The following is a 21,784-nucleotide window of genomic DNA, read 5'->3' as shown; positions in this document are numbered from 1 at the left end:
TGATCATGTTACATGATTATCTTTTTTTTTTTTTTTTTTGGTGATTGGAATAATTAAGATCTAGTCTCTTAGCAAGTTTGACGATTATAATACAATGCTGTTGTTTGTATTCACTATATTGTGCTTTAGATCTCTGGGACTTTTTTAGTGTTGCCCTCTTATTGTGTCTTCATATGGTCTTTCTTCTGTAGGTATGCATTCCTTGTGTCTCCTTGTGTATCCAAAGCTTATAAGAACACCAGTTGGATTGGATTAGAGCTTACCTTAACAGCCTCATTTTAACTTAATTACTTCTCTGAAGGCCCTAACTCTGAATATAGTTACATAGTAGGGTACTCAGGCTTAGGGCTTCAACATATTAATTTGGAAGATGGGCACAATTCAGCCCATAATAGAGGACAAATTATGATAAAATTGAAAATGAGTAACTTGTCATTTTGTGCATGAAAATCCAAGACCATTAATATTAAAATTAGTTAAAAAATAAATTAGAGGATGAAGGAGAAAATATTGTTAATATATCAAAACAAGCATCTCTCCTATGTGCAAATAAATACTTGTTATACCATATGTGAGAGTGTTTTATTTACTGTAATAGGATTCAAATTGAAAGAACTTAATAAATGTTTACCTATATGTAAGTCTATATGAAGAAAATATTAACCTGCATAAGAGATTTAAAGAAGAGAGAGGATATATAGTGGGCAGGATTATATTAGTGGCAGACAGGATAATGTCACTATTTCACTTTTGTAAAGATATCTTTTCTTGCAGGCATGCAGGGTGCAGCCCAGCAATGTAGTTCTAAATAGTTTGACCTGATGATATGATTACATTTTAATTAAGGGTCAAAATAAGCTGTAAATAAGTAGAAAAAAGGAAAGCTTGTATCTGAAAAATGTATTTGTGTGGTGTACTGCACTGAATAAAGTTGAGGCTAATTAACATTGGTTATGTTTGGGAAGGAGATGGAGAGTGGGAACTTCCTCCAATTATCCCATCAAGCACTACTCTTTTGATGAAACTGATCTTGTGTTTTTGTATAATTTAAAACAAAATGTTGAAATATATTTGTATACATTAAAGAACACAGGAAATACTCCATAAAATGTTGAAAGAGTAATGATTTTTCAACAGCCTCGCTCAGGTCAGAATTGGTGGTGTATGAAAAAAATACTTGCAAAGTATATTGAGTATTTTGCTAGGCCTGTGTCATGAGGAGGGCCATCTAGTTTGCATAAAACAAACATGGTTGGGCTATCAGTGCATTATACTGTCATATTTAGATTTAGTGTTAGAAGGTCAGGCATTTTTACGTAGAAAATCATTGCCAAATGCAAGTTCATGTACCTGATGCACAGTAAGGCCAAACAGATCAAAACATTGATGTTTGGAGCAGGTAAAGATTTACTGCAGTGGTCAAGCAAGGAGAATGAACGGGAGGCTTATGCTCAAAAGACCTGAACTCCTAGATGATTTTTAGGAAAGAGTTTTATAGGCATATTTGGGGTCGGAGCCTGCAAGGTATCTACTTTGGTTGGTGATGAGGTGACTGGGTGCTCTTCAGGAATATTGTGCTCAACCTGAAGTTACCATCCTCCTGCAGAGAGGGGGCTTTAGATCCTGCAAGCAAAACTCAAAGATATTTTATGTATGATCCCTTGAGGAGGAACCAGGTCCCTGTTTTATAGCTGCAGTATTGTTTCTTGACTGCTTCTCTTTGCTTCTGCACTCCCTCCGTTCCCTGGTTAGTAACTGTTTGAATCCGTCCTTTGGAACTCAGCGATGGTCTAGGAGCTGAAACCTTTTTCCTACAAAGACGCAAGGGACAGGGAAAGGCTTTTGTATCCAGAACAGCCCTGTAGCGTCCTGCTTGGTTTCAAAATTGCAGTAAATGAAAAAGAAGTCTGTCCCATTATGACTAAACCAGTGAACTCACTTTTGAGAAAATACGCCAGTTGTCTTTCACAAAGGACGCCCCCTTGATGCCAAGTAGGTTAATTAATGCAGAGACGGAAAATTCTATTCCATTAGGAGGATATTTTCTCGGGACTATCAGGATCTACCAATCTGGAGAATCTGATATCAGTCATGACCTTTACCTGCTTGCCTTGGTACACCCACATAGGCCAGGTATGGAGATAGTCCAAGAACCACAGTGCGGAGAAACACCCAATCCGGGGTCTCGGAGAACCCAGGACCACGGAACAAGCATTTCCCCCGTATTTCTACTCTGCTGCAATAAATGGATTGCTCTGTTCAAGACACCCCAGGGCGCGGGGAGCGACGGGAAATGTAGTCTTTCTCCCTCCACAGCCCTCCTGGTTTCTGGGGCTTCCTCTGCGCCTGTGCAACATAGGTCCCGCCTCATCTCTTCCGCTCTCACAGGCCTCGTGGTGTGAAGATCCTGGAGCTTCGGCCCTCGCAGGTGCGGCATCTGCACGGTGGGAACGGGAACTTCGCGTGGCCCGGAGCTTTGCTGAGAGCGGCGTTCTCGTGGCGGGGGCGGAAGTGGTACGTCTCGGGCCGCCTTCTGGTCCAGGCGGGACTGCAGTGCCCGGGTCTGGCCTGGACGTCGGCCCTGGGAAGGTGGGTGGGGCGATCCCGGTTCGGGCCTTGTGGTCTCGGGGGCAGGTGGCGCTGAGACCCGTTAGGAGCGGGGACGGTGCGTGTGGGGATGGAAAGCCCGGCCCGGCCTGCATCTGACGGGGGGACGCCGGGGCGGACAGTGGGAGGGAAAGCGCGGTGGTCACGCTGGCCGTGAGCGGGCCAGAAAGCGTGGGCGGAGGGTGTGCTGGGCATCCCTGCTCTGGAGCGGGAGAGACCCGGTCAGTTACAGCCGTGTCACCGGTACTGTGGGCGGGAGAAGTAACCTGGGGACGAGTCAGGTCTTCAAAGGAGGCTATGAATAATGCCTGCTTCATGGCGTTGTTCTGAGAATTCGATGTGGTGTCTTTTGGAAAAAGAGGCAGGTGCCAGGTACTGACCGCCGAAGAAGTGATAGTAGATGTTGTTGTTCAGAAGACACTTTGTTGTTTTCCTTGGGTGGTTTACATAAGCCTCCCAATTATCTCGTGATAGCGGTATGAGCATCTGCATTAAACACACGTTAAGCAGAAAGCAGATCTGAGTCTCAGGGTGGTGAGGTGGTCCTGAGTTTGAGAGCGCCTGTGACTTCTCCAGGCTCACCCGGAATGTGACAGAGCCAGGAGTCGAGCAGTCGTTCATACCGTTCAGTCATCAGAAGAAACTTATCAAGAGTCCCTTTTGAGAAACTGCAGCCCACTTCAATAATGTTTTTAAAAATTGTCTTAAAGCTTGCCATCCTTTTTACTGGGCTTCCTGTGGATTTTCTAACTCCAGGGGTAAACAATATTGCTAGGAAAACAAAGTAAGGATGCAGGCATTGTCTTTTCTTCTACTGTTAATTTTAATGAAACGTGTCGTTCTTTGGTGTATTTTAGTATGTCAGTTTTTTGTTTGTATTGTCTAAATTAGTAAAAAAAATTATTTTTACCAACTGAGAAGTGGTAGGTTTAAGCCCCATGATCATTTCAAACTGGAAGATGGACAAGTGGTGCTTCCACAGGGTACTTCCCTTGCCTTTTCAAGGGCCAAAGTGAGTCCTTAGGGAGGCTGCCCCTCAGCTGGGCTGCTGAGGTGATTGGGAGATGAATGTAGGAACTATAAGGCAGGCCAGGTGTTCTGACCTTTTCCTCTTTCTGTCCCCCCCAGCTGAATCTTCACCGTCCTCTACACTCTCCCAAGACCTACTGAAAATGAACATATCTGAGGTGAGCTCTTTATTCATCCCCCTGTTAGTGGTATGATAGATTCAACTCGATTTCAGATTGCTCTCAGATTCTGTTACACATCTTTTATCAGTGTAAGTTATTTCCCTTTTATAATCAGTTTTACTTGGGTCATGAATGTACCCTGAATTATATCGAATACCTTTTTGTATCTATTGGAGTAAAGCTACAGCTTATTTTTTTTAATCTCCAAATATTAGAGGTAGCAGGTAGCTTAAATGGATTTTAGAATGTTAACTTACTCTTGAATTCTTGTATAGACCCTACTTGATAATGGGTGTGAGCCTTTTTTGTTTTTTGTTTCAAATTTGTAACTGACATCTTTTTGCTATTATCATATTTGAACTTTTATTCTGTATTCACACACTACATTAGCCTATAATTTTGTTTTCTTATGTCCCTGACTAACTGTGGTATCTTGGTTATATTAGTCTTTGGGGCTCTTTCTGCTTTTTTCTCCTCTCCTCTCCTTTCCCTTCCCCCTTCCTTCTTTTATCCTTTCTCTCTCTCTCTCTCTCTCTCTTTCTCTGTGTGTCTATTTCATATGAGAAAATCATCTGTTATAGACTTCCTGAAACTCACCTCTAAAACTGGACTTTGTGAGTACATCTGCTTTTTGTGTGTTGATGTAGATTACTGAGTCACTTTATTTAAAGTCATGGATCTAGTCTGGTTTTCTATTTTTTTAATTATTTTCGGAGAAAATTGTACATTTTTGTCTGTTTTTGCAGTGTATTTTCATGACCTTGTTGATAGTTTTCTCTTATATTTGTTGTTACATCAATAATTTCTGTTTTCATATATTTAAACTTTCTACTTAACACAGGGAATGCTGATTGGAAAACAACCAAATGTGTTAACAGGTCGGCCCTGTCATAAATCTAGAATTTCAGAGCCTGCTGTTGGGCTTGGAAATTTGTACTGTTAGTATATTCTAAATACTGAGTTGAGGGAGCATGCACTCAACCATGTTGCTGGTTCCAACTTCAGTACACCAGTTGTCAATTTCTTTTTTAGATAGGTGATATATTCACGAGACTCTAAAATCTAACAGAAAGCATATTCATTGAGGTCTTGATCAGTTTGAATTAATTATTTTTTGTGGTGCAAAGTATGAATCAAGGTTATTGTTATTATTTTGCTAGTGGAGTTTTTTAGTCTAACATGATTTGTGTCAGAATATACTTTCTCCGTTGAATTGCCCAGACACCTAAATTAAAGAAATGTGTGTGTGCATTATGTTTGTATATATCATTTTTATACTTTTTCTTTTGATCTCTGTGTTTCATTTTCATTAATATCACACACTTTCTTTGTCTTAAGCTCTATGGTATGTCTTGAAATCAAGTAATATCAGTCCTCTGACTTTGTTCTTTTTCAAAACTGTTTTCATATTCTAGGTTGTTTGCTTTCTATGTAAATATTAGAATTAACTTGTGATTCTAAAAATCCTGGTAAGCTTTTGATTATGATTTCATTGAATCTATAGATTTCTTTGTGGAGAACTGACAATCTCCATCATACTGAATCCCCTAATCTATGAATTCAATATTTATCTCTGTTTACTAGGTTGTTTAGAGAATTTTGAGCTGAGAAAAGACATGACCTGACTTATAATTTAATAATAACTCTGAGAGTGGGCTCTAGTGAGATAGTGGTGGAAATAAATGATGCAGCAGGACTTTCAGTAATCCTTTCAAGAAATGGTGATGTTAGCAGTTGTACTTTGAAGTGATCAAATTTTGGATGGAATTTAAAGGCAGAGCCAAAACTCTGAAAATGCCTGCTTCCCTAGGACACCACAGATAATGTGTATACTGTCAGATACTTTCGATTTTTCATAATGTGAAAAAATTTCAGTTTTCATCTTACATTCCAAAGGTATTATCCATGTCACCTAATTTTGAATTCTTCAGATTGATGAGAAATGTGCTTTCACAGACATCAGTGTCATTCAAGGACGTGACTGTGGAGTTTACCCTGGAGGAGTGGCAGTGTATGAGCTCTGCTCAGAGGACCCTGTACAGAGATGTGATGCTGGAGAACTACAGCCACCTTGTCTCATTGGGTGAGCCTACTTTATCATGCGACTGCCTACAGTGTATTTGATTTTCTGTTTCTTCTCCTGTTTTTTTAAAAAATCATCTATATTGAGGTATAATTAACAGAAAATAAAATTCAACAAGTTTCTATGTATAATTCAGTGACTTTTGAAAAATGTGTACGGCTATACCACCAAAATCATACAGCTATTTCTATCATGTGAAAATTTTCCTTATGGCCTTTCTCAGTCAGTCCTCTCTTCCCACCCATTTTATGATAATCACTGATCCTCTTTCTATTTCAATACTTTTGCCTTTTTTGAAAGTTCATATAAATGGAATCATACTTTATATACTGTCTGTATGGCTTCTTTCCCTTAGCATTTCTTTGGAGATTCATGGATATTGTTGTGTGTGTCTGTATTTATTCTTTATAGTGATGAGTAATGTTTTGTTCTTTGGCGTGTATTTTCAGTTGTTGATAAGACATGAGGTCCTCTTTGCTTTGGTGCTATCATAAGCAAAGTTGCTATGAATATTTAAGTCCAAGTCTATGTGTGGCTATGTTTTCATACCTTTGTGTAAAGACCCTAGTTGTTGTTTCCTGGATCTTATGTATACCTACAGGAAAACCTGGTTTTATCGTGCTTTACTTTATTAGGCTTCTCAGCTGTTACTTTTTGTTACAAATGGAAAGTTTGTGGCAGCCCCTTGGGTCCGACCACGTCTATTGCTGCCAGTTTTCAAACAGCATTTGCTCACTTTGTGTCTCTGTGTCATGTTTTGGTAATTCTCACAACATTTCAAACTCTTTCATTATTATACTTGTTATGGTGATCTGTTGTAATTGTTTTGGGGCACCATGAATTGCACCCGTATGAGATGGCGAACTTGATTGATAAATATGTGTGTGTTTTGACTGCTCCGCTGACTGGCCATTCCCCCACCTCTCTTTCTCTTCAGGCCTCCTATTTCCTGAGACATAATAATATTGAAATTAGGCCAATGAATAACCCTGCAATGGCTTGTAAGTGTTCAAATGAAAGGAAGAGTTACATGCCACTTACTTTAAATTAAAAAATAGAAATTATTAGTAAGGAAGGCATGTTGAAAGCCGACATATTGTGAAAGCTAGGCTGATCGCACCAGTTAGCCAAATTGTGAATGCAAAAGAAAAGTTCTTGAAGGAAAATTAAAGTGATAACTCGAGTGAACACATGAATGATAAGAAAGTGAAACAGCCTGATTACTGATATGGAGAATATTTTAATGTCTTGGATAAAAGGTCAGACAACATTCCCTTAAGCCAAAGTGTAATCCAGGGCAAGGTCCTAACTCTCTTCAATTCTGTAAAGGCTGAGAGAGGCAAGCAACCTGCAGAAGAGTTTGAATCTATTATAGGTTGGTTCATGAGGGTTAAGGAAAGAAGCCATCTCTATAAGATGAATGTGCAAGGGGGAGCAGCAAGTGCTGATGGAAAAGCTGCAGGAAGTTATCCAGAAGACCTAGTTAAGATGGTTAATGAAGGTGGCTACATGACACAACAGAGTTTTAATGTAGATGAAATACTTTTCTATTGGAAAAGATGCCATCTAGGACTTTCATACGTAGAGAGAAGTCAATGCCTGGCTTCAAAGCTTCAAGGACTCTCTTGTTGCGAGCTAATGCAGCTGGTGACTTTAATTTAAATCCAGGGCTCATTTACCATTCCAGAAATTCTAGGGGCCTTAGGAATTATGCTGAATTTACTTTGCCTGTGCTCTGGAAATGGAACAACGAAGCCTGGATGACAGCACATATGTTGACAACATGATTTACTGAGTATTTTAAGCCTATTGTTAGACCTGCTGCTCAGAAAAAAGATTTCTTTCAAAACATGCTCATTGGTTATGCACCTGGTCACTCAAGAGCTCTGATGGAGATGTACAATGTGATTAGTATATTTATGCTTGCTGACACAACATCCATTCTGCAGCCCATGTGTTGAGTTGTTTTGACTTTCAAGTCTTATTATTTAAAAAATATATTTTGTAAAGCTATGGCTGCCATAGATAATGATTCCTCTGTGGGTCTGGGCAGAGTCAATTGAGAACCTTCTGGAAAGGACTGACCATTCTAGATGCCATTAAGAACATTTGTGATTCATGGGAGGAGTTTACAATATCAGCCTGAACAGGAGTTTGGAAGAAGTTGATTCCAGTCATTATGGATGACTTTGAGGGGTTCCAAACTTGAGTGTAGGAAGTGACTGCAGATGGGTGGAAGAAGCAGAAGAATCAGAATTAGAAGCAGATCCTGAAGATGTGACTGAGCTACTGCAATCCCATGATAAAAATTTAATGGATGAGGAGTTGCTTCTTGAAGGAGCAAAGGAAGTGGTTTCTTGAGATGGAATCTACTGGTGAAGACACTCTGAAGATCCTTCAAAGGACAACAAAGGATTTAGAATATTACACATTTAGTTAATAAAGTAGTAGCAGGGTTTGAGAGGATTGACTAGTTTTGAAAGAAGTTTTACTGTCTGTAAAATGCTGTCAATTCGCTTTGCATATTACGGAGAAATAATTCATGAAAGGAAGAGTCAATTGATGTGACAAACTTCATTGTTGTCTTGTTTTAAGAAACTGCCACAGCCACCTCAGCCTTCAGTAACCACCACCATTAATAGTCAGCAGCATCAACACTGAGGCAAACCCTCCACCAGCAAGATTACCATGCACTGAAGGCTCAGTGATGGTTACCATTTTTTAGCAATAAAGTGTTATTTTAAATTAAGATATGTACATTGTTTTTTAAGACATAATGCTGTTGCAAACTTACTAGTCTACTCTGTGTGTAAACACAGATTTTCTATGTATTGGGAAACCAAACAATTTGTGCGACTCACTTTATTGTGATATTCACTGTATTGCTCTGATCTGCAACCACACCTGCAGTGTCTGACATATGCCTGTATATGAAGAAGAAAACAATAACTGCCAAATGTTTTTAAAGTGCATGTGTCATTTACGTGGGCATTAGTAACTTATAGTAATTCTAGTTGCTCCAAATAGTCACCATCATTTTGTGTTGTAAACCCGATGAGTTTTTATCCTTTTAGTGGGGGTCTGTTGTATCTATTGGGGTTTCATTTATCATTTCTCTTTGACTAATAACGATGAACAACTTTTGTATGCTATTTGTTCATTCACATAGCTTTTAAAAAAGTAAGTTCAGATCCTTAGCCCATTTGTTCTGTTGAGTTTTTCAGCTTATAATTCAGTTGAAAGAGTTCTTTATACAATCTCAATGGAAGACTTTTATAAGATACACATGTTGACAATTTTTTTCTCCTAATCTGTGGTTGATCTTTTTAGTTGTGAAACAGTTGGGCAAAAGGTTTTCATGTTGATGAAGTCCAATCTATCATTTCCTTTACTTTCCTATTCTATTCCCCCCACCCCCTGTTTCATAATTTGCCTAACAAAGGTCATTCAGATTTTCTCCTCTGTTTTTTTCTAGAAATATCCTTGGTTTAGATTTTACATTTAAGTCTTTGACTTTTTCCGGTTAATCTGTGTAAATGGTGTGAAATATAGATTGTGATTCATTTTTGCAGCTAAAGGTCTGCTTGGCTCACTGGTTATCCTTTTCCTATTCAGTTGCCTTGGCACCTTTTGAAATGAATTGTACACATATGCATAGGCTTCTCTCAATATCATTCTGATTTATTGATCTAAATACCTATCTTAATAGGTATGCACTATTTGACTAGTGCACTAGTCATGCACTATTTTGATTAATCTGTCTATGCAGTAAGTTTTTACATCAGAAGGAATAAGTCCTCTTACCTTTTTCTTTTGGCTATTACAGTTTGTTTTCCTTTCCCTATAAATTTTTAAAGATTTTATTTTTTCTGGAAACCCTAGTGGCGTTTTATAAGGATTGTGTTGAATGTTTAGAAGATTTGGGGGAAATTTTACATCTAATAATATTGAATTTTCTGATGTGTGAACAATGTCCTTACTTTTCCTTAGCTTTTAATGTTCCTTTGCAGTGTGTTACAGTTTTCACTTACGTGTCTTCAGCCTTTTTTGTGAGATGTATCCTTAAATCTTTTGATGCTATCTGTAATGATACTTTTAAAAACTTCAATTTCCAATTTTTTTGGATTTAAGTAGAAATATAATTCATGTTCATTGATGTTTATCTCTGTTTTGCTAACTTCACTTGTTACTTCTACTAGATGTCTTGAAGATTCCTTAGACTATTTTATATATTAAATAATATGATTTGTAAATAAAGATATTTTTATATTTTTCTAATCTCTATGTGTTTTAATTTCTTTTTTGAACAGGCCAGGATTTAATGTGAAGAATTTATTTATTATTTACAACTAAGTATGATGTTAGTCATAGGCCTTAAATAGTTGCTTATTGTCACCTATTTCTTTTCTTTCTATTCCTAGTGCTGTAAAATTAATATCATTTCTTCCTTAAAAGTTCATACTAGAATTCATTACAGAAGCAATCTGGACCTGGAATTTTCTTTGTTGGAATTTATTTTTTAATAACAACTTGATTGAGGTAGAATTCATGTACCAAAAGTTCACCCTTTTAATTTACACAATTCAGTATATTTATATATATATAGAGAGAGAGAGAGAAAGAGAGGGGGAGAGAGAGAGAGAGAGAGAGAGAGAGAGTGTGTGTGTGTGTGTGGTACGCGGGCCTCTCACTGCTGTGGCCTCTCCCGTTGTGGAGCACAGGCTCCAGACGCGCAGGCCCAGCGGCCATGGCTCACGGGCCCAGCCGCTCCGCGGCACGTGGGATCCTCCCAGACCGGGGCACGAACCCGTGTCCCCTGCATCGGCAGGCAGACTCTTAACCACTGCGCCACCAGGGAAGCCCAGCATGATCTTTTTAAGGTTCATCAGTGTTATAATATGTATCCGTAATCAAATTCAGTTTCTGGTTAAGTAATATTTGATTTTATGGATATATCACATTTTTTTTTTCCGTTGGTGGGCTTTGGGTTGTTTCCATTTTGACTGTTAATGAATAATGCTGCTAGACCAGTTGTGTTTTTGTGTGCACATAGTTTTCCATTCTACTTTGTATATACTTAGCGTAGAATTACTGGGTGATATGGTAACTCTGTTTTAACAATTTTAGGAACTGCCAAAAGAACGTCTCAAAGCAGTGGTACTTCTTATACCACCCCACCAGCAATGAATGAGGGTTCCTGTTTTTTCCACATGTACCTGAATAATTGTTAGTGTCTGTTTTTTTTTTTTAGCCCTCCTAAAAAAGTGGAGTGTGAAGTGGGATTTCATTATAGTTGTGAGTTGTATCTCTCTAATTTTGAGCATTTTAATGTGTTAATTGCTTATTAGCTGTTTGTGTATATTCCTTGGAGAAATGTCTGTTCACATCCCATTCTCCATTTATAAGTTGGGTTATTTGTCTTCATTGTTGACTTTTAAGATTTTTTAATATAATCTGGATACAAGTCTCTTTATCAGTTATATGTTTTGTAAATATTTTCTTCCATTCTGTGAGTTGTCTTTTCACTTTCTACATGGAGCTCTTTGAATCGCAAAAGTTTTTCATTTTGATAATATCCAGCTGGCCTATTTTCTCTTTTCCTCTTTGTCAAATCTCAGAAAACTTTGCCTAACTCAAAGTCAAAAACATTTACTCCTATTTTTTTTCTGTATATTTTATAACTTTTTTCTCTACATTCAGGTCTGTTATTCATTTTGAGTTAATTTTTATAGATGGTATGTGTTACAACGTCATTCTTTTGCATGTGAATAGTGAAGTGTTTTCCAACATCATTTGTTGAAAAGACTATATTTTTCTGATTGAATTGTAGCCCCCTTGTTGAAATTCAGTTGTCCATAGATGTAAGGGTTCATTTCTGTCCTCTCACTTCTATTCCATTGGTCTCTATTTTTATTTTTATAATGTTTATTCTCACACCAGTACTACCTTAATAGTACAGTATGATATTGTGATTTATAATGAGAAAGAAGATTTGGTCTTCATCTCTGTTCCTGGCACAGAGTTCCAAATCCCTTGGGATTTCCTAAATGTAAGAGAGATTGAGATGTCTTTTGTTATTCCTAACAAGCCCCTTTCAACCATGCCATAGTTCATGTTAATGAGGTAGCATTTGGAAACCCCCTGAGGATGTAGGCTTGTTGCCAGGAATACCAATCAAGTGATTTGAGGGTTGGGACATTCAGGCCCACCCCCAGACCTCCAGGGCTTGACTTAATTACTAACAACAGTTATTCCTACATAATGAAATCTCCATAAAAATTTCTGAACTCTAGGGTTCAGAGAGCCTTGTTGTTGCTGAGCACTTGTAGGTGGTGGGAGGTTGATGCTCCTGGACAGGGCATGGAAGCTTTGCCCTATGCAGCTTTTTTGTCTGGCTGTTTCTGAGTTGTATGCTTTGTAATAAACCTGGCAATCTATTAATAGTAAGCAAACTGTTTTCCTGAGTTCTGTAAGCCATTCTAGCAAATTAAACCTGAGCACCAGGATGTGGGAACCTCCCATTTATAGCTAGCTGGTCAGAAGCACAGGTAGCAACCTGGACTTGTAATTGACATCTAAAGTGTGAGGAGAGGCAATCTTGCGGGACTGAACCCCTAGCCTATGGGATCTGATGCAAACTCCAAGTAGATATGTCAGAACTGAATTGAATGTAGGACACCTTGTTCGTATTGCAGAGTTGCCTGGTAGTGGGAAAAACCTCTACACATTCAGTGACCAGCAGTGAAGTAGTACTGAGAATACAGAAGTATTTTGTGAGTAGAGACAGTAATATAGATGAGAAACAGGAGTGTTTTCTATAACAGAGTAATTGAAATTGAATAGTGTGAGCCCTCCAAGTTTTTTCTTTATCAAGGTTGTTTTAGCTATTCTGCGTAACTTGCATTTCCATAATTTTAGGATTGGTTTGTCAATTTCTGTAAAAGAGTAGAGCTGAGATTTTGAGAGGGTTTGACTGTAGCTCAACTCCTGGAGTATTGCCATCTTGACAACTTTAATTCTTGTGATCCATGAACATTGAGATTATCTGTCTTTCCATTTATTTAGGCCTTTTAAAATTTATTGCAATGATATTTTGTTGCTTTAAATGGGCAAGGTTTATACTTCTGTTAAAGCTATTCTAAGTATTTTATTCTGTTTGATGCTATTGTAAATGGAATTGTTTTCTTTATTTCATATTTGGATTGCTCATTGCTAGTACATAGAAATACAGCTGAGTTTTGCATATTTATCTTGTATTCTGCAACTTTGATGAACCTGGTTATTAACTTTCAGAAGTTTATTTATTTATTTCTGGATACCTTAGGATTTTCTATACTGATTTGGTTTACCTTGCCCTTCCTTTCTTTGCTGTTTTATGATAAAATTTAAGCTCATGAATTGAGACTTGGTTTTGCTTTATTATTTTTATTTATTTATTTATTTTTAATTAATTATTTTTGGCTGCGTTGGGTCTTCGTTGCCACATGCAGCCTTTCTCCAGTTGCAGTAAGCGGGGCCTACTTTTCGTTGTGTTGTGTGGGCTTCTCGTTGTGGTGCGCGGGCTTCTCATTGCCGTGGCTTCTCTTGTTGCGGAACACGGGCTCTAGGCGCGCAGGCTTCAGTAGTTGCGGCGTGTGGGCCCAGTAGTTGTGGATCGCAGGCTCAGTAGTTGTGGCACATGGGCTTAGTTGCTCTGCAGTGTGTGGGATCTGCCTGGATCAGGGCTCGAACCCGTGTCCCCTGCATTGACAGGCGAATTCTTAACCACTGCGCCACCCGGTTTTGCTTTTTTAGTGTAAGCATAAAGCTCTCTATTTTCCTTTGAAAACTGCTTTAGCTGCATCACACAAGTTTTGATGTTGTGTTTTTATTTTCATTTAATCCAAGATATTTTTTAAAATGTCCAGTGATTTCTTGTTTGATCCATTGGTTTTGTAGAATTTGTTTACTTTCCAACTATTTGTTTCATAATTTATTGTTATAATTTTTATATCCTTTGTTTGTATGTCATTCTGGATAATATTTCATGCATGGTTCAGTCTTATTGAATGTATTGAAATTTGTCTTAGGGCCTAGCATATGATCCTGGGGAATGTTCCATATGTGACTGAAAAGAGTACTTTTTCTTGATGGGGATTAGTTCCAGTGGGCTGATCATATTGCTGAAGGCTTCTTTATCCTTTTAATATCTTATCTACTTGTTTTATTAAATATTGAGAAAGGAATGTGAGTATCTAAGTATAATTTGTGTGTTATCTTTTTCAACAAGATTTGCTTCAGGCATTTTGAAGCTCTGTTTTTAAGTGGCAAAGCACTTAGGATTGTTACATCCTCCTGATGAATTTTCCCTTTTAGCATTTTGCATTGTTTATTTTTATTCCTGGTAATATTTCTTTTCCTGAATTTTGTTTGGTACTGTATAGTCAGTCAGACTATCATGTGCTTATTGTGTGCTTCGTGTGATATATAGTTTTTCTGTCCTTTTATTTCTAACCTGTGTCTTTACATTCACAGTCAGTTTCTAAGAGAGAGTGTGTTTGTTTTACTTTTTATTAGCTCTGACAATTTTTGTGTTTTAGCAAAATGTTCATATCACTTATATTTAATGCTATCTTTGTGGTTGAATTTGAAACCTTCTTGCTTTTTTGTCTTTTTTTCCCCCCTCTTTCCTACCTTCTCTGTGATTAACTCGTTTCCCCCCCCCACCCCCACCTTTTTTTATTTTCTTTGGCTGCACTGTGTGGCATGCAGGATCTCAGTTCCCTGACCAGGGATTGAACCTGGGCCCTCAGCAGTGAAAGTACAAGTCCTAAGCACTGGACCACCAGGGAATTCCCTTAACTACTTATTTTTAATGAATCTCCTTTAACCACTTTTGGCTTCTGAGATATACTTGTTTGTATTTTTAGTGGTTTCTAAATATACATCTCTAAAGTGTCAGTCTGCCTTCAAATATCTTGTTACTTCAACTTTGTTATTACAGAATATTTTCCTTTTCTGTCTTTCATCCTTTGTGTTCTTGTTGTCATTTATTTTGCTTCTACATATCTTATAATCCACATAATACATTGTTTTCTTCTTATAAAATGTTATTTGTACTTTAATATATTTTTAAAACAAGAACAGTGTGTTTTATTTATATATTATCCATTTACTTTTCTCTTTATTTCTTTTGTGTAGATTCATATTTACACTTGGTATAATTTTTTAAAATCCAGATAGATGACTTAACTTTTCTTTTAGATCTGATCAGCTGGCAATAGGTTTTATTTATTCATTTGTCTAAAAGTGTCATTATATTTTTGGATAAGTACTAGCACTTTGAGTTTGCTCAGGATTCCAGACAGTGGTTTGGGGAGACAAGAGGAACCTAACTTGATTGGGGCAGGTGAAAGTTAATACTTAATTTTAGGTCCTTTATTTAGCAGAGAAAGTTAGTAAGAATAATGTACTGAATTTGTAAGATAAGCATGAACAGTTTGAAAATCTCATGTTTGGGCATACTGACTTTCTTTTAAAAGCTGCCATTTAGAATAAGTCACAGGGGAACAGAAATGTTTGCCATTCTAATATTAATATTAGACTTTAATATTAGACTTTTGAATCATCTGGGAAAATTTGTTAGAAATGCAGATTCTCATATGTCACCCCAGAACATTAGACATTCTAATATTAAACTCTAATATTAGACTTTTGAATCATCTGGGAAAATTTGTTAGAAATGCAGATTCTCATATGTCACCCCAGAACCACAACTTAAGAACCACTAGAGTAATAGAGTGCTCGGTTGGCTGGGTGCCCTTTGAAATTAATGAGGAATTCCTGAAGGCACTGAATATGGCAGGTCTATTAGGACCGTATGGCCCTTTGACTTGGGAGTCCCAGTGACCTTTTCAGAGTGCCTTTGAGGTCAAAAGCTGCCATAACGACACTGAGGTATTAGCCTTTTGCACCATTCACAAGCAAACAATGCAGTTTCCAAATAAGTATATGATTGGAACATAACAAAATGAGTGCAAAAGCACATGAGAACCTACATATCTTATTAAGAGATCTATGTCAGTTTTTACATCTGATGTAAATATTGGTAATCCTTATAACAAAACCCTTTGGAGTTTTTTAGTGTTTTTCTCCCCTCCGGGGAGTATATTGTCCTGCCTTGAAGTTCAGTTCTGGACTTTTGTTTTAACACTGTTTTCTCAACATGTTCATGTTTTTCTCTATCTTCTTTAACCTATAGAGTGTATTAGAATAGCAGCTTTGAGGTCCTTGGAAGCAAATTTAATCTCAGATGACATTTTTTCTTCTGTTCCATTGATTGACTTGTTTCCTGGTCATGAATCATGTTTTCCTTCTTTTCATACTTGGTCATTTTTTTAAAATTTAATTTTAATTTTATACTGGGGTATAGTTGATTTATAATGTTGTAGTTTCAAGGTACAGCAGAGTGATTTAGTTTTAAATATTCATATAAGCATTCTTTTTCAGATTTTTTCCATATAGATTATTATAGAATATTGAGTAGAGTTCCCTGTACTATAAAGTATATCCTTGTTTATTTGATATATAGTAGTGTGTATATGTTAATCCCAAACTCCTAACTAGTCCCTCCCCCGCCTTTCCCCTTTGGTAACCATAAATTTGTTTTCAAACTTATGAGTCTGTTTCTGTTTTGTAAATAAGTTCACTTACATCATTTTTTTAGATTCCATATGTAAGGATATCATGTAATATTTATCTTTCTCTGTCTGACTTCACTTAGTGTGATAACCTCTAGGTCCATCTGCAAATGGCATTATTTTATTCTTTTTTATGGCTGAGTAATATTCCACAGTAGATATGCACCACATCTTTATCCATTCCTCTGTTGATGGACACTTAGGTTGCTTCCTTGTCTTGGCTACTGTAAATAGTGCTGCAATGAACATTGGGATGCATGTATCTTTTTAAATTATGGTTTTCTCCGGTTATGTGCCCAAGAGTAGGATTGCTGGGTCCTATGGTAGTTGTATTTTTAGGTTTTCAAGAAACCTCCACACTGTTCTCCATAGTGCTTGTACCAAATTACATTACCACCGACAATGGAGGAGGGTTCCCTTTTCTCCACACCCTCTCCAGCATTTGTTATTTGTAGACTTTTTGATGATGGCCAGTCTGACTGGTGTGAGGTGATACATCATTGTAGTTTTGATTTGCATTTCTCTAATAATTAGAGATGTTGAGCATCTTTTCCTGTGCTTTTTGGCCATCTGTATGTCTTCTTTGGAGAAATGTCTATTTACATCTTTTGCCCATTTATTGATTGTTCTGTTTTGTGGGTTTTTTTGATATTGAGCTGCATGAGCTGTTTGTATATTTTGGAGATTAATCCTTTGTCAGTTGCTTTCTTTGCAAATATTTTATCTCATTCTGTAGGTTGTCTTTTTGTTTTGTTTATGGTTTCCTGTGCTGTGCAAAAAGTTTTAAGTTTAATAAGGTCCCATTTGTTTATTTCTCTTTTTATTTTTATTACTCTAGGAGGTGGATCTAAATAGATGTTGCTGCAATTTATGCCAAAGAGTGTCTGCCTGTGTTTTCCTCTAAGAGTTTTATAGTATCTGGCCTTACATTTAGGTCTTTAATCCGTTTTGAGTTTATTTTTGTCTGTGGTGGTAGAGAATGTTCTAGTGTCATTCTTTTTACATGTTGCTGTCCAGTTTTCCCAGCACCATTTATTGAAGAGGTTGTCTTTTGTCCATTGTATGTTCTGGCCTCCATTGTTGTAGATTAATTGACCATAGTTGTGTGGGTTTATTTCTGGGCTTTCTGTCCTGTTCCATTTATCTATATTTCTGTTTCTGTGCCAGTACCATACTGTTTTGATGACTGTAGCTTTGTAGGATAGTCTTAAGTCAGGGAGCCTGATTCCTCCAGCTCTGTTTTTCTTTCTCAGAATTGCTTTGGCTATTCAGGGTCTTTTTTGTCTCCACACAAATTTTCAATTTTTTTCTTCTAGTTCTGTGAAAAATGCCATTGATAATTTGATACTGATTGCATTGGATCTGTAGATTGCATTGGGTAGAATAGCCATTTTGATGATATTGTTTCTTCCAATTCAACAGCATGGTATATATTCCCATCTGTTTGTGTCATCTTCAGTTTCTTTCATCAGCGTCTTACAGTTTTCAGAGTACAGGTCTTTTGCTTCCTTAGGTAGGTTTATTCCTAGGTATTTTATTCTTTTTGATGTGATGGTAAATGGGATTGTTTCCTTAACTTCTCTTTCTGATCTTTCATTGTTAGTGTGTAGGAATGCAAGAGATTTCTGTGCATCAATTTTGTATCCTGCAACCTTTCCAAATTCACTGATTAGCTCTGGTAGTTTTCTTTTAGCATCTTTAGGATTTTCTATGTATAATACCATGTCATTTGTGAACAGTGACAGTTTTACTTCTTCTTTTCCAATTTGGATTCCTTTTGTTTCTTTTTCTTCTCTGATTGCAATGGCTAGGACTTCCAAAACTATAAAAGTGAATAAAAGTGGCAAGACTGGAGATCCTTGTCTTGTTCATGATCTTAGAGGAAATGCTTTCAACTTTTCATGGTTGAGAATGATGTTAGCTGTGGGCTTGTCATATATGGCCTTTATTATGTTGAGGTAGGTTTCCTCTATGCCCACATTTGGAGAGTTTTTATAATAAATGGGTGCTGAATTTTGTCGAAAGCTTTTTCTGCTTCTGTTGAGATGATGATACAGTTTTTATTCTTCCGTTTGTTAATGTGGTGTGTCATACTGATTGATTTGTGCATATTGAAGAATTCTTGCATCCCTGGGATAAATCCCACTTGGTCATTGTGTATGATCCTTTTAATGTATTGTTGAATTCATTTTTTTAGTATTTTGTTGAGTATTTTTGCATCTATGTTCATCAGTGATATTGGCCTGTAATTTTCTTTTTTTGTGGTGTCTCTGTCTCATTTTGGTATCAGGGTGATGGTGGCCTCATAGAACAAGTTTGGGAGTATTCCCTCCTCTGCAATTTTTGGAAGAGTTCCAGAAGGATAGGTGTTACCTCTTCTCTAAATGTTGATGGAATTCGCCTGTGAAGCCATCTGGTCCTGGACTTTTGTTTCTTGGAAATTTTTTAATCACAGTTTCGATTTCAGTACTTGTGATTGGTCTGTTTATATTTTCTATTTCTTCCTGGTTCAGTCTTGGGAGATTGTACCTTTCTAAGAATATGTCCATTACTTCTAGTTTGTCCATTTTATTGGCATATAGTTGCTTGTAGTAGTCTCTTATAGATCCTTTGTGTTTCTATGGTGTGAGTTGTAACTCCTTCTTCTTTTCTAATTTTATTGATTTGAGCCCTCTCCCTTTTTTTCTTGATGAGTCTGGCTAAAGGTTTACCAATTTTTTATCTTTTCAAAGAACCAGCTTTTAGTTTCATTGACCTTTTCTATTGTTTTCTCAGTCTCTGTTTCATTTATTTCTGCTCTAATCTTTACTATTTCTTTCCTTATGCTACCTTTGGAATTTGTTTGTTCTTTCTCTAGTTGCTTTTGGTGTAATATTAGGTTGTTAATATTTGAGATTTTTCTTCTTTCCTGTGGTAAGGTTGTATTGCTATGAACTTCCCCCTTAGAACTGCTTTTGCTGCCTCCCACATTTCAGATCGTCATGTTTTCATTTTCATTTGTGTCTAAGTATTTTTTTATTTCCTCTTTGATTTCTTCAGTGATCCATTGGTTGTTTAGTAATATATTGTTTATCCTCCATGTGTTTGTGTTTTTTACAGTTTTTTTCCTTGTAGTGGATTTCTAATCTCTTAGCACTGTGGTTGGAGGAGATGCTTGCTATGATGTAAATCTTCTTAAATTTACAGAGGCTTGATTTGTGACCCCAGATGTGATCTATCCTGGAGGTTGTTCTGTGTGCCCTTGAGGAGAATGTGTATTCTGCTGTGAGATGGAAATGCCTTATAAATATCAACTAAGTCATTTAAGACTTGTGTTTCCTTAGTGATTTTCTGTGTGGTTGATCTGTCCTTTGAAGGTGGGGTTTAATAACAGTGGCATTGAAATCTCCCACTATTATGTGTTACTGTTGATTTCTCCTTTTATGGCTGTTAGTATTTGCCTTATATATCAAGTTGCTCCTATGTTAGGGCATATATATTTATAATTTTTATATCTTCTTGGATTAATCCCTTGATCATTATTCAGTGTCCTTATTTGTCTTTTGTAACAGTCTTTATTTTAAAGTCTATTTTGTCTGATAAGAAGATTGGTACTCCAGCTTTCTTTTGATTTCCATTTGCTTGGAATATCTTTTTCCATTCCTTCACTTTCAGTCTGTATGTGTCCCTAGGTCTGAAGTGGGTTTTTTGTAGACAGCATATATATGGGTCTTGTTTTTGTATCCGTTCAGCCAGCCTATAAGTCTTTTGGGTGGAGCATATCTGTATGTATGTTCTTATTGCCATTTTGTTAATTGTTTTGAATTTGTGTTTGTGGGGCTTTTTTCTTCCCTTCCTCTTTTCTCTTTGGTGATTTGATGACTATCTTTAGAGTTGTGTTTGCCTTGCTTTGTCTTCTTTTGTGTGTGTGTCTCTATTGTAGATTTTCAGTTTATGGTTACCATGAGGTTTTGATATAGAAGTCTGTATATAAACAAGATTGTTTTAAGCTGCTGGTCTTTTAATTTCAAATGCATTTCCAATATCCTACATTTGTACCATCCTCTTCTCACAGTTGCTGGCTTTGATATCATTTCTGTGTAGGTGATTTCCTACCTTTACTCTGTTTGCCTTTACCAGTGAACTTTTCCATTAATAATTTTCTTGTTTCTTGTTTCTGGTTGTGACTTTTTCTTTCCATCTGGAGAAGTTCCTTTAGCATTTGTTGTAAAGGTAGTTTGGCGGTGCTGAATTCTCTCAGGTTTTGCTTGTCTGTAAAGCTTTTGATTTCTCCATTGAATCTGAACGAGAGCCTTGCTGGGTAGAGGATTCTTGGTTGTAGATTCTTCCCTTTCATCGCTTTCAGTATATCATACCACTCCCTTCTGGCCTGCAGAGTTTCTGCTGAAAAATCAGCTCATAACTTTATGGGAATTTTGTTGTATGTTATTTGTTGCTTATCCTTGTTGCTGTTAATACTTTCTCATTGTCTTTAATTTTTGTCAGTTTGATTAATGTGTGTCTCAGTGTGTTCCTCCTTGGATTTATCCTGACTGGGCCTCTGCAGTTCCTGGACTTGGGTGACTGTTTCCTTTCCCATGTTAGGGAAATCTTCAGTTATTATCTCTTCAAATATTTTCTCAGGCCCTTTCTCTCTCTCTTCTTCTGGAACCCCTATAATGCGAATATTGGTGCATATAATGTTGTCCCAGAGGTCTCTTAGACTGTTCTCATTTCTTTGCATTCTTTTTTCTTTATCTGTTCTGCAGCAGTGATTTCCAACAATCTGTCTTCCAGCTCACTTATTTGTAAGTCTGCCTCATTTTTCCTGCTATTGATTCCTTCTCATGTATTTATATTTCAGTTATTGTATTGTTCAACTCCCTTCTCAAAGCTTCTAGTGCATTATTAAAGATTTCTTCTATCTTCTTCATCTGTGCCTCATTCTTTTCCCAAGATCTTGGATCATCTTTATTATCATTATTCTGTGTTCTTTTTCAGTTACGTTGGCTATCTCTATTTCACTTAGTTGTTATTCTGTGGTTTTATCTTGTTCCTTCGTCTGGGCCATACTTCTCTGCTGTCTTATTTTATCTAACTTTCTGTGTTTGTGGTCTCCATTCCTCAGTTTGAAGGACTGTAGTTCCTTTTGCTTCTGGTGTCTGCCCCCTGGTCGGTGAGGTTGGTCCAGAGACTTGTGTAGGCTTCCTGGTTGGAGAGACTGGTGCCTGCCCACTGGTGGGTGG

General features: G+C 37.1%; 1 protein-coding gene across 1 annotated transcript in view; it reads left to right on the top strand.

The window, feature by feature from the left end:
- Window positions 1-2,397: 2,397 nt before the first annotated feature.
- LOC112404744 (zinc finger protein OZF-like) overlaps window positions 2,398-21,784 on the top strand; it is a 28,691-nt gene continuing 9,304 nt past the window's right edge. The window contains exons 1-3 of the mRNA XM_024752850.1: window positions 2,398-2,514; window positions 3,736-3,794; window positions 5,729-5,880. Of these exons, the coding sequence (XP_024608618.1) occupies window positions 5,733-5,880 (148 nt within the window). The 5' untranslated portion in view covers window positions 2,398-2,514; window positions 3,736-3,794; window positions 5,729-5,732. The remainder of the gene's footprint in view (window positions 2,515-3,735; window positions 3,795-5,728; window positions 5,881-21,784) is intronic.

Source organism: Neophocaena asiaeorientalis, unplaced genomic scaffold (assembly GCF_003031525.2).
Source record: "Neophocaena asiaeorientalis asiaeorientalis breed wild unplaced genomic scaffold, Neophocaena_asiaeorientalis_V1.1 scaffold471, whole genome shotgun sequence".
Lineage (NCBI taxonomy): Eukaryota > Metazoa > Chordata > Mammalia > Artiodactyla > Phocoenidae > Neophocaena > Neophocaena asiaeorientalis.
Note: the sequence above shows the minus strand (reverse complement) of the source record. Positions and strands in the feature narration are given on the sequence as shown.